Source organism: Pezoporus flaviventris, unplaced genomic scaffold, assembly GCF_033815535.1.
Source record: "Pezoporus flaviventris isolate CSIRO_AGI_PZ_B2104156 unplaced genomic scaffold, CSIRO_AGI_Pfla_v1 ptg000045l, whole genome shotgun sequence".
Taxonomy (NCBI): Eukaryota; Metazoa; Chordata; class Aves; order Psittaciformes; family Psittacidae; genus Pezoporus; species Pezoporus flaviventris.
Genome location: NW_026892593.1, coordinates 2,705,272 through 2,718,399, shown reverse-complemented (window position 1 = coordinate 2,718,399; position 13,128 = coordinate 2,705,272). Strand labels below are relative to the sequence as shown.

Sequence of the window (13,128 nt, the reverse complement as noted above, 5' to 3'; positions counted from 1 at the left end):
TGACGAGCCCCTCACTGTACTGCTAAGACGTAACCCAAATGCGCTTTCCCATTAAACTGTCTGTGTCTGGAAGGATAGATGAGTTTTCTCACATTCCTTGTGAAGCAGCATCACTGTAGCAAAAACCACCCACAAATGCCCACCCTGCTTGTGCCAGCAAGGTTCTGTAATACACAGGAGGGAGCTTGCCAGCAGTAACAGGTAATGTAGGTAGGAGGTTGCAGCAGAGCTGCTCAAGTTGGGCTGGGATAACCTGCATGCTTGAGGCCAGGACCAGCCTGTGGTGAGGCCTCTGCACTAAGCTTTCACCCCAGCAGGACGCAGCTCCAGCAACAAACAGCAACATGCAGTGTCAAAATCCCTGGTAGCATTCATGGGAAAGCAGTATCATTGATTAAGAGACATGTAATTACTTTATAAACCTTAACTAGTCCATTCCTATCTTCTCTTCTGTCCTACAAGGGACTTTCTTCATATGAAGCTTCACTTACCCTACCTTATCCTAGTGTTTTCTTAATGCTGTCTTGTGGTTGTATTTCTTGCCCATCTCTCCCTGGAGCATCTGACACTGTTGTCTGAGGCACATCACATGTGCCAGTGTCCTTAAACACGGTCCTTCTCTGTTACCATATAAAAACTGCCTACCGTTTACCCTCTTACCCTCTTCCCTTCTGCCCATCACCACAATTAAGTGCCTGTTAGCATCCACAGGCTGATGGGATGGTGAACCTGGTGGCTTTGCAAGGAATGCTGGTGGTCCCTGTGGCTATGGGAGGGCTGAGCAGGATTACAGATGTCCTCTCCAGCTCCCTGTGTCAGAGAGATGATGTTTTCTGTCGAAAGCTGTGCCTCTGAAACACACGCTTAGACCAGCATCTGAAATCATTCTACATGTTATTAATGCCAGGAGGGAAAAGCATAAGAATGAGGAAAATGGGAAACACCCAGAAACAGAAATAACACGGGGGAGAAAAAAAGTGCACATTTTTCAGTAGCATAAGCTTCCCTGGGTAGAAGTGAACCAGCACTAGCCTTGAAAAGGGTTTCTTATGTATAGGGGGAGGGAGGAGAGAGGGATCGGAGATAATCTCTTTATAGACAGTGTCAGATTACTGGTGTTGTACAACAGGACTGAGTTCTGCCCCTTCCAAGGCTGTCTGTTCCCCCACGGCAGGAGGGTGGAAGTGCAGTGTGAGATGTGGGGAGCAGAGGGTCCTTGGGCTGACTGCAGAAGATCCCTCGGGAAAGAGGATTGACCTAATTTTGTTTTGATTTTTATTTTCCTTCCTCCCTTTTTATTTGCTTTTCGTGGTGTCTCTGCAGGATATTAATTAAAATGACAATGATGTTCAGCTTTTGCCTTTCAAACGGGGCCATCTCCATCTTTGGTCCTTTCTCAGGAGGAGAGAGTTAAGCTAATGATATTGTTTCTAAGCTAGCAAGACTAAGAAGAAATAAGTGAAGCTGAGTATGGGGTGACTGAATAAGATAGGCTCCAATACCTGTCTTTCCCTGCACATGGAAGGTAACTCAATGTGTGTGGATGAGGAGTGAGCAGCAATTAACCTATCAGCCCCTTGGGTTTATTTATTTGAATTAATAATTTATAACTAAATAAAATAATATTATTATAGATAATATAATATATATAATAGATGTAAAATGTATAATATTATATTTAATTATAATAATAATTTATTTTTTTAAAAGTACATAGTACCTGGATTGATAGAAAATCTCTTTTTCGTGTTTAGTTTATTGGCCATTACTTGAAGTGCATTGGTTTCTCTCTGACATAGACCACAGGCATACATGCCCTTTTTGGTGGTGCAGGAGTGATTGAACACACCTCAGTGGCCATCTGCATCTTACCCTTCATTGCCCTATCCACAGCCCTGTCTTCCGGTGGCTGAAGCCAACCCAACCTGCCCTTGCACTGAAGCAAATGAGAGGTTTCCCCAGCCTATGTGATAGCAGAGGGGGGCAGGAGCAGACAGTAACATCTTCATCTTGTTGAAATAAGATTTGTTAGTACTTCTGTTACAACCATGAGCTTCTGATATGGGGGATATAGAGCTGATCAAGCGACAGATCCATTTAGTCCCATATTTTGTTTCCAGCCATGGATGTTAGCAGATACCTGGGGCAGTGTATAGGACCGAGGGAAGCATGTTGGAATGTTTGCTAGCACAGTCTCACAACCCACAGCAGCTGTATTGTGATATAAAAGTGGTGTTGTGGGAACTATGCACGTATTAACTATTCATTGTGAAACCATACCAAAATTGTTACAGCTGTGTGTAACTTAACAGAGACCAAAACAGGAGGGGAGGGCAGGCGCAGAGCGAGGTTTGATCTGCTATGGGAAGAAGGTGTCCCAGGACCCCATGTTACAAAACTTAGCTTTTGAGAATCTGAAAACTATGGGAATTGCAGCCACTGAGATGTGGGATTCAGCACGCTTCCAGCTGAGCTCTTCCAGTCTGTGTGTGGACTGTGGGGCAGAGGCTTGAGCCCTCCTGAGCAAGTGTCCTCATGTCCATACTTCGAGGTCATCCTCTTAGTTTTGTCTCCACTTGCTCACTGAAATGTGCTGGCTCAGTTTGTGGGTATAGACTGAGGTGCCCAAAGAACAAATCCATTTATTTTACCAAAGCCACAAGACAACATTTTAGTCACCACTGAAGTGGGCTAAATTGTAACAGCAGAAGTATTTAAGAGAGGAAGGGCAGGTTTTCCATCCTGTTTGCCTTCCCCTGAGCCACTTAGCTCATCCTCTGATTAGTGTGTCATCTCAAACCAAGCAGTAAGACACTGCATTCATGAGCAACCCTCTGTGCTTTGTCCTGTGAAACATCATTTCAGACTGATAATGTAAATCCTGCTCTTGCTTTCAGTGATACTCACCATTTCAGAGAATTCTAGCAAGGGAGTGGGGTGGATCTGCTTCTTGTACCCCTTTCTATAGGGTGTGCTCAACAGAATTTTTCCAGGTTAAATGAAATCATGATTGCTGGATATAGATGCTGCCCAGCTTCAACCTTATTTATGATGTTCGCCTCATCTCCTAGAATTAAGGACAGAAAAGCTCCCTACTTGAAAGCTAATAAAAAAAAATGCTGCTTTCCAGCAAATAGTTCCCCTGTGCAGATTGGGAAATGTTGTTATCCTAAGCCAAATAAAAACGCCTTTAACTTCCAAATCAGTGACAATATTTTTCATAGCTGGAAATATTATTCTTTTTCATTTCTTTATTTTGCTTTGGGTTTTTTTGTTAGTTCCTAGCCTGAGATCTGAGACTGGGGTAAGGGTTTTTATTTGTTAGATCTGAGAATAAAGCTGTCACTGCCATTAAATTTTTATTGGCCTTGTTCAGTCTCTTCAGAATTTCACAAGTTGACTGTCACAAAGGGGAGAAGAGACTGTAGGTTAATGTTACAAACAGATGTTATGCTTAAAATTAAAGAGGGTGATAATATTCAGCCTTGACTACTGGTCCCATGTCATGCCAACAGCACAGGGTATGGGGCATGGCTTCATAGTGCCAGATCTTGTCTTCTCCCAGCAGAGAAGCTGAACCTTTGTGGCTGCTGGGATGAGATGCAAAGCGGCCCTGGAAGAGAATGAGTCAACGAAAAGACATGCAAAGGTTTTCCCCTCTTAAAGCAGCATGAATTACAATGCAAATTGCCTTGGGATTTACAGCAGTGGGTTTCCCATGGTGTGTTTTTTTCACCCTGCAGAAGAGCACATGGGTAGGTGGCTCATGGCCTTGCCAGTGGCAGCACAGAGGGAGACAGTCAGCCATTAGCATAGAAACCTTAAACAAGGTACAATCAGAAGGAACTGACTGGCTGTTCCAGTCACCTCTGTGCCACACATAGCATCCAAGCCTTTTGATTACTAAACTCTCCATCCATTAATAAGCAGTAGGTCAGGGGCCATACGTCTCTCACAGTAAGTTCTTCCTCCCTTTTTATGTTCTGAAGATCCTCTAAGCCGTTACTCAGCAGTAGTAGTCCATTGCATAGACAGGAAAGCTGATATTGTGTGAGTAGTATGCCCAAAGTACAAAGTGTAAGAGCTGTTCATGCAAAGTGATTACCTTGTGCATAACCTGGAAGCTTTTGATTGTCCTAGTCCGTAAAGTAAAATATGGCAATGTTAGAAAACATGCTGACATTTTCCAGGCAGGATTAATTTAAATAAATTACATGCTGTGCCACTTCATCCTTGAATTGTTGTTTAAAATTAACATCATCTTGTTGCACTGTAAAATAGTGGGAATGATGGAAGGAAAGATGCTTGCCTTCTTTTCTGGAAATAAGCACATCCTTGTTCAAACTGCTGCTTCCATTGTTTTGTATGGGTTTTTTTTTGCTTTCTCTTCATCTTTCTGATTTCCCCGGTTTGTGTCTTCGATACAATATCTACATGTTGAAGAGATCAAGTAGATGTTTTTTTGCTTAGTAGTACACACAGGGCCACGAACGATGGAGGATACAAGTCCAACACATGCTACAGTGCTTTTGTGTGTGATACCTTAGACAAAACCAGTAGTATTAAACTGAATGACTGCTGCATTCATCTTCCCAGCCTGAGATATGGAGCAAGGAGCAAACCAGCAGCTCTACACTTAACAAACATGTACATCAGAAGCTAAACTGTTATTTTTACTGTTGTTTTGCGGAAGGTTCTAAGGAAATTACTATTGGGATTGTTTTGTAAGAGCTTCTGAGCTCCATCTAAGCAAAGGACAGAAAAGAGGCCCCAGATTCTCACAGCAGGCTCTATTTCTGCTTGCCTTGTCTTGCAAGCTGGCTCAAGACAAGCAAAGCTTGGCTGGCAGTCTCTGGGCGCGGTTGTCAAAGGCAAACTTCTTTCCTGCTTGGAATGACATACAGAAAGGTGGTGGTTTACAGCCATGTTGGGAGGTCGAGGTGTTTGTCATGCCTTTGTGTCGTACTTCACCTGGAGCTGCAGTTACACATCCAGGTTCATAAAACAAATTCAGGCAGCTATTGAGTAGTTTGTCTGGGCATCTGCTGTGCTCCCACTCCCGTTCTGGTGCTGGCACAAGCATTAACGTGGTGGTGGTGTCAGTTTTTAATGAGATCTGATCTTGGTGACCATATAAACATTTGTGCTGTCATGAGGAACAGGACTGGGACAGTTGGTGGAGAGCTGGACCTCACCTGTTAGTCTTGTGCCACATTAAAATGGCACAAAACTGGTCCTGCAAAGTTGGAGGCTGAAGTCCTTCTTTCCTAGCTTCCATTTGTTTCTTTCTGAATCACTGCTTTCCTCTGAGTTCAGCGTATGTCAGAAGAGCAGTTAGGCAGAAAGGTAACTCCATCTCTAGAGCTACTTCAAGGGTTGCTGCAGAGAACTATCACTTGAGTGAACAGCCTGGTTGGCTCCAACCCTGGTATTGATAGAGGGGAGACTTTTCAACCCATTGCAAGCACTCAGATCTGGCTTCCCCGTTTGCATAGTTTGGGTCCCTTTAACCCAAGGGGCCAGTTACATCTTTGCCTCTGCTGAGTAGCTGTGCCACAGAATCACTTGGTGCAGATTCTTCATAATGTAGAAGTTGGCCTCAGACTGTCAGTTTTAAAGCTGTGTCTGTCCTGTTGGCTGTTCCTCAGCTGTTCGTTTCACTGTGCTGTCTCCTCCCTTGCACATCCAGTCCTTCCATCACTGGGAGTCCAGTCCACATCCAAACCAGCCTAGGTAAACTCTTCCTATGTATTGAGCCACCCAGTCCTTCCAATATTCAATATTTTCACAGTAAGCTGTACCAAGCACCTGATTTGTTTCTGCCCGGCATGACACTTTCTCACAGAAAGCAGAAACGGGTATCAGTGCAAGGCGCAGGGTCACTTACAGGTCTGTGCCTTGTACTTTTCCATGCTTTCCCTTTAAACCTCCTGTGGGAGGGTAACTGCTTAATATCAGGGGGTTTAGTTTGTTTCTATTGTCTTTAGTTCATTTAATTGAACTGAGTAGGGAGCAGACAGGTAAAAACTAAACTGACATCCATGCATGTGGAAGAGAGAGCAGCCTCTTGGTCCAGGGATGGATAGCCACGGGTTGGTGGTTCTACATTAGGAAACTAATGTAGATCAGGAGCTGGATTAGTCCTTACAATATCATCATAAAGGCAACGACTCAACATCCTCATGCGTAGAGCCATGATAAAGATGATCAGGACATAGCTTTGTTCCAAGCGGGAGCTGAACTAAGTTGTTCAGTGCATGTGTAGCCTTGGTCAGATTTGATCCCTGTAGATACTGTGCAATAAATGGATGTGAGTAGGCGTATATTCATCACACTGACCGTGTACCCTGTAATGGGCTGGTCCTTTATAACCACACCTAGTTTGCTGAAGTGCTCTCAAAGATCTCATTGTGTTTTACAGGCCTTAAATACCATTGCTAAAGTGCCAAAAGACAAAGATAATAGGATTTTGAATGAGGCTTGTGTAGGTTAGGCACTGATTTCCTGTTACACGCCTATAACTTGGGGTTTACATGCGCACTCCAGGGTACTAGAGTCTAACAAGTCAGTGCACATCCACTGAGCCAAATCAGTTATCTTTATGCATACCCTTGGCCTGTGGCAAATAAGAAATGAACAAATTAGGCTTTTAGCCTTCCTTCACTGTGGGCTAAATGAAGTCAAATGATCTTGCATAAGCTGTGGGTAGAAAGCACGTGTGTATGCACACACCGTAACTGTTCTTGTCCCTGGCTGGTTATGTGCGTTTTTAATCACTGCATCTTTGAAGACACTGGCCTTGTAAATCTGTGCCCCGTAAAACAAGCTCATCTGTGGTCACGGTGCAGGAATGGGGGTGTTCAGCCTTTCCCCATGATGGCAGCTGTCAGAGGGTGGCGATCCAGCCTTCCAAGGACCGCTGGTGACATTCCTGACATGACTTTATCAAATGATCCCAACTCCTTTTATCATCTGAATATCCAGAAACCTTAACAAGAACAAGCATTTCCCCATCCCATTGCTGGCACAACTGCTTCTGAATACCCAGCTCCCCTCTTCTAAGTTTGCATTTTTATTATATGACCTTTTCCTCCAAGCAAACAGTGAGGTTTTAAACAGAGCAACAGCAAATTGCAGTGGAGGAAAGTATATAGAAAATGCAAAACCACTTTTAGAATATGCAGCTTTTTAATCTCCTTCCCATATTCAGTCAAAGTAATGAGATTTCTTGTTTATATTTGCAATCAGCAGAGGCACCTGACTGTGATGAGAAGCCGGACATTTCTCTCCTACAAACAGGTAAAATGCATTCACATTTTTATCAGCTTCCAATGTATTGGTTTATTTATGGCACAGAAGCAGTTCTCAATGCTCCTGGCATGGCACATACAGGCAGGTAATTGCATACAGGACCCAGCTATCTTTGAGTTTTCAACGGCCTGTGTTAAAAAACAAAGGCATCAGAATCTTACCATTTCCTCCTCTGTTTCATATCCATAAAACCTCAAGGTTCATGGTAGCAGCTAAGCTAATAAGTTACCCTTCTTACGCCAGACTTGTGCTCACCCCTGGTATTTCTGGGAGGTTTCTGGTAGGGACAAACACAATCATCTGTAGCATGTGCTCAGCTGTCCAAGGTATTAGCAACCATATTGGGTTCACAGAAAGATTGCAGAGATGGTTATGTGCTAGTTAAGTGTTGGGTTGCTTATCCTTGAAGTGCAGCCACCCTCAAAAGCCTGACAGCAGCTGCACAGCAGCTTAGCTGGGCAGCTGGGTGGGCTGGGAAAGAAGGTTTTTGCATGTTGTTGCACATGGTGTTGAAATCAAGATGGGCTGAAACTGAAATTTGAAGCACCTTCTCATTAAAGAGTCAGTCTGTCAACAGGTGCCCTGATGGTAGGAGCTGAGCTGCCATCCTCTGAAGATACAGTGGGGCCAGAATGTGGGGAAAGTGAGTTGGGAATTTCCCTGCATTGCAAAGTCATTTCCCTGTGATTTACATGTTATCCCCAAAGCTAAATTAAAAGGAGGGGGAATCTTGCACAGACAATATCATGGGTTATGGTGCATTCTTATCATGTTTCTAACGTATAACAACAAAGGGTGGTTGGAGATCAGCAGCGCTCTTGCTGTGAAGAACAGGACAGCATTGCTGAGCTCAGGCCGTGCTACCTGGAGGCTATGGGGATGGACAGGAGAGTAGTAATACTATCACAGCATCTTGTGCAAGGGCCTCCTAATCTCTCTTACGTAGGGGCTGGAGAGAAGGAGCTCTCACACACTGCTGCTGTGTGCCTGAGCAGCAGCTGCCAGCCGTGGAGCACCGCCGGTTGCAATCCCGCTGTCGGAGCACGTGCAGTTACTAAGGAATAGGACCAGCGAAGCAGTTGGGAGGACAAGCAACTATAGTCTAGTCCTGGCATGGGCCCAGGGGGGGCTGGGAGCACGCGCTGCCTGGAAGCCGCCGTGCTGCTTTCTTGGCCAGGCACTGAATAGCGTTTCAGGGCACGGCTGCGATAATAGATGCAGGAAGCTCTGGTTTGAAAGGTCTCTTCCAAGTGACATCCTGTTCATTGCTTTTATCAGGGAGGGAAGTGGTTCTCGTGCAAGAGGATCCTAATAAAGGTGGCTGATGCGATGCAGCGTTATCTTTTCATTGCTCTAGTGATCGTGTTAAGGAGAATTATTGGGTTGTTGTGGTGTTCAAGCACGGTTTCTGTAGTTACTACTCGCATTGTACATCTGTAATGGTGTGCTGAGGTGGTTGTGGCAGTGAAGACAACTCCCTTTCCACTTCACAACGGATCACCACTGTGTTCTGCTTGCCTGTACACCTCTGAGCATCCATGCATACAGTTTTTGGGCTGACATACTTCCTTGCAGTGTATACTTCACAATATCCATGGAAGGATACCTAAATAAACCACGCTGCAGTCTGCACTGCTGGGGGAGGTGATGCTCACGGCTGTAAACCAAATGTTTGGTTCCCACCCATTTATTATATGTGTTCAAGTGCCTCTTTATAGCACATATCCATGTTAATATCATACTGTTCTTGGAAGCAAGTGATTTAAAGTGATATTCAGACAGCATAATGACAGTAATTATGATAGAGAGCCAAAATACAGATGCTTTTTATCAAGGACTGTAGCAAAAGAGGTGGAATATAACTTTTACAGGGGTCTTTCCCTGTCAGCATAGCTGGTTTTGTAAAGGGGTGGTCACTGGCAAGTTCTTTAAAGAGAGCCTTTGTGTGGTTTATTCAGCTGTCTTTGTTTAGCTTGAAGAATCTTTGGGAAGAGTCTATGTTTGTACAGTGCCTGGTGCAATGGGCCTTGGTTGCAGATGATAGCTAATAGCAAATAAATCACCACCTCAAGTTGCACCAGGGAAGGCTTAGACTGGCTATTAGGAGAAATTCCTTTGCTGAACAGGTTGTCAGGCAGTGGAACAGGCTGCCCAGGGAAGTGGTGGAGGCACCGTCCCTGGAGGTGTTTAAAAGACGAGCAGATGTGCACTTAGGGACGTGGTTTAGTGGTGGGCTTGGCAGTGCTGGGTTGGACTTGATTTAAAGGTCTTTTCCAACCTAAATGATTCTATAATTCCATGATCAGTGATTAACCTGGTGTATTGGTAGAATAAAACCAGACTAAATTGTTTTGCTTGATGGAGGTGGGTCTTGCAGGAGACTAGATGGGGGCGGGGGGAAAGGAGGGGTACAGAAGCTGTCTATGGGAGACATCAGATGGTTGCTCTCTTGGTCTTCAAGAATTGAACAAACTTGTGAAGCAAAAGCACCCAAAGTGGATGATCTGAACCAACGGTAAGTGCTGGTGCCTAAAAAGGATGCCTTTAATCAGCCTTTGCTGCTCAGTCAGTGCTGCCTGCGACACTGGTGACATTGTGCACAAGATCTGGCTGTATGTGGACTAGCGATGCCTCAACCCTTGTGTTTTTGGATCACGACTCTGTCTGACACTTCACTGGAGACACCTCAGTCAGAAGTGTGGTTGCTCTTGCGCTCTTCATCACTGGTGGGAAGAGGGCTGCTTCCAGAGAGAAGGTCAGGTCTGCTCAGGTCATGTTAGGAGGTGCCAGCAGGGCTGGGCTCTGTGAGCAGTAATAGCTGCCTACAGCTGGGTCTGAACCTGCTTACTGCTAGCAAAGTGCTGGGCTTTGAGGAGCACAGGGGCTGTGTTGTTTTCTAAACCCTCTTCTGGAACTCTAAAGCATTGTAAAACATCCAAGCTGGTTCATCCCCATAAAAGTTAAGGGGGACATTTTTTCCCAATTAGATTTTAGCACTTGTGAGCAGAAAGCACTTGCGTGCTCCTGTTTTAAAATCACCATCAATGCTGAGAAGGCCTTTGCTTTAAAAGCCATTGATTGAAGGGTGTTTAAAGGAAATTGGAAGCACTGTGGCAGTTAAACTTGCATCGACAGATAAATCTTAAGAAAATACTAGAATTGTCTCTAACAAATGTTATCAAAGCTCAGGTCTTCCACAGCACCTACCAGAAGCTGAAGGCTGTGTCCAGAGCAGAGCTGAAATGGGTCAGGCGGCTCCAGGGGTAAATATCATTCACTAAGTAGAGAGACTGATTAGTTTCTCGGTGCCCATGGCAGCGGGTTGGAATTTCATTATCTTAAGGTCCTTTCCAACCTAAACCATCCTATGGTTCTGTGATACAGGCATCTGCAAGGTGTGAGATAGGGAGATAGGTCTTTATCTCACAGATGTGGCAGCTTTTAGAGTCTTTTCTATAGAAGCTGATATTGCAGAAAGGCTCATCTTTCTTTGGTCTGCAGTTTACATAAAGCATCTGGATCTTGTGTTTTAAAAGAGAAACAACAGGAAGGTGTAACAGGAACATGTAACCCCTAAATTCTGCACATGGAAACTGATGCAAGGCAGCTGCACCACCCTGTTCTTGCATCCTCATCCTGAATATTGGATTTTTAAGTTATATGCAGCCCAGGACCATGTGAGATGTCTCCTTATACCCCTGCTTTGGGCCACAGCTGTGCTGAGAGCTTGTGTAGTTTCTCCACACTGGGGTTAATTTCCAGATGAGAGAGAATTCTGATATCCCTAAAAGAAGGCACAACACTGTCATCCCAATCCTCAGGGCCAGGGGTGACACAGTTTTGTGAGAAGATGAGAGCAATCTCCTGGTAAAGAGCCAGATGATAAGAAAACAGCAACGAGGCAATTCTATACAGGTTGTCTGCTTTTCTCTTGAAATACAATATCAAGAAAATGAAACTTCAAACAATGAAAAAACCTTTTCGAAACCTTAAATACAAATCCTTTATTGTAATATAAATCTTTATCCTTTCAGTGCACAACTGCATGCAACCCTTTTCATTGGGTTGCATTTGCCTCTCAGGCTGATTGATGTCTGTCTCCTGTTTGCCCTGTGTTCTTAGCGCGCTCCTTGTAATTCTTCTGTCCATCTTTCATTGTTCTGTTTAGAAAAAGCACATTCTTAAAGTGCTTTAAAAAAGATGGGATATAATCATACCGTGCACCTTTTCATATCTCTGTATAATATAGATAGATATTTATATATATATGTATTCTCCCATATGCATTTAGACTGCTGCAAAGAAGATCCCAAAGTATGTACTTGAGGTTTAAAATTCATGTGGTGCCTTTTCCCTTCTTCAGAACCTAACTTCAAAGGGGTGAGCATTGCAGAGCAGTTTGTTCTGGACTCTAATGCAGCACTTGACACCTGAAGTGGGGGCACTGGATGTTGTGTGAGGAACTTGGCTGGCAAATATGGATTCAAAAAACTATTTAATTTGGTTTTCTTTAGCCAACTGAGCCCTACTCTAAATGGGATTCAGCAGCCACTGCCTGTGTACACACCAGCTGCTCAGCCCCAGCACATGTTAGAACTCAAATATGTAATTTCCATCAGTTTAATTTTTCCCTTTTTTGGGATAATTGACTGATTTCTTCAAATTTTGATATTTTTAACTGATTTCTTCACTGTTTCTCCCCTCAGGTAGCCTTTTTGACACCACAACAGATCATCTGATAGACGCAAACCTGGATTTTTCCCCTTGAATTTCACATCCCACATCAGTATTCGTAGCGGATAAAAGCATCCTCTCCTTTGGATAACATTCCCACCAGATCGGCACAAGAGCTTCAGTGTACAAGACATGGACAATCCACACTGCTTTCATCTCAAGTTTGTGTCGTTTCATGCATTTTCCATGTAACCTCAAATCACAAAGCTACCAGATCGCTTCACTCTTCTTCATCTTAATTAAAGATGATTTCCCTCATCCAATGCACTATTTAATTAGCAGGGCATCCACTCTGAAGACATCTTCTTGCCTTTGTTTGTCCTCTATGATTGCGTTTTTCCATGTGGTTGTAACGCTTGCCAGCAGTGTTCCATACACACAGCCGTGTGACTCTTCCTGTCTCCAGGCATCTCTCTCCATCAGGAGCCCCAGGGGCTCGATGAGCATTTGACTTGGCCAAGCTCTTTTCAGACCCACTTTTCCTCTCTTGGCTGCTGTATTACCAGTGACCAGGATTCCTCCCAGCAGTGCCCAGTTTCCTAATTGTAGCAAGGAGAAGCTGTTCCTCAGACACATTCTCCTCGGACACATTCTCCTCTGTGGTCCTATTGGGATGGCTCTTGAGCATCTCTTCAGTGCAGATGGCTGGTCATTCTCCCCTCACTCACCTACACTTCAGTCTCAAACCATATCAGTTTGCTGGTTTCCAGGAAGAGGGTCTGCACACTGTGATTTTTCAGCCACTGCCCTTGGCAACAATGTTCAACCATTTTTGAAGCTCAAGTCACCTTTTCCCTGGCACTCGATTGATACCTCAGCAGTAAAGATGAGTGAATTGATCAAGACATTGCACTATCCTGTTAGACGTTGGAAGGGTCAGTCCTTTCGGGCTGGGGCTAAGGTAAAATCGTATGTGCCCTCCATGCAAACCTTCACTTCTGCACCTTCATCAGCACTAAATTCACTTTAAAGATGTTGGGGAAAAGTCTGGCAGGTCTTAACCTGCAGCATCCATCACCAGGTAGTCTGAGTGTGTTTCCTGGAATTCAAGGGAGAGCTGCTAGAGCCTTCACCGTTGTGCTT

The 13,128-nt window shown here is 44.3% G+C and overlaps 1 protein-coding gene across 9 annotated transcripts in view; it reads left to right on the top strand.

The window, feature by feature from the left end:
* The window catches only part of BEND7 (BEN domain containing 7), a 45,608-nt gene extending 32,987 nt beyond the window's left edge, over positions 1 to 12,621 (top strand). For 5 of the 9 annotated variants that reach the window (XM_061467200.1, XM_061467207.1, XM_061467202.1 and 2 more), the window contains 2 exons: positions 7,249 to 7,299; positions 12,018 to 12,621. In XM_061467200.1, the coding sequence (XP_061323184.1) occupies positions 7,249 to 7,299; positions 12,018 to 12,079 (113 nt within the window). In that variant the 3' untranslated portion in view covers positions 12,080 to 12,621. Of the gene's footprint in view, positions 1 to 1,323; positions 1,554 to 7,248; positions 7,300 to 12,017 lie in introns of those variants that run through there. The other 4 variants (XM_061467203.1, XM_061467199.1, XM_061467198.1 and 1 more) reach the window with 3 other exon arrangements.
* Positions 12,622 to 13,128: the final 507 nt, after the last annotated feature.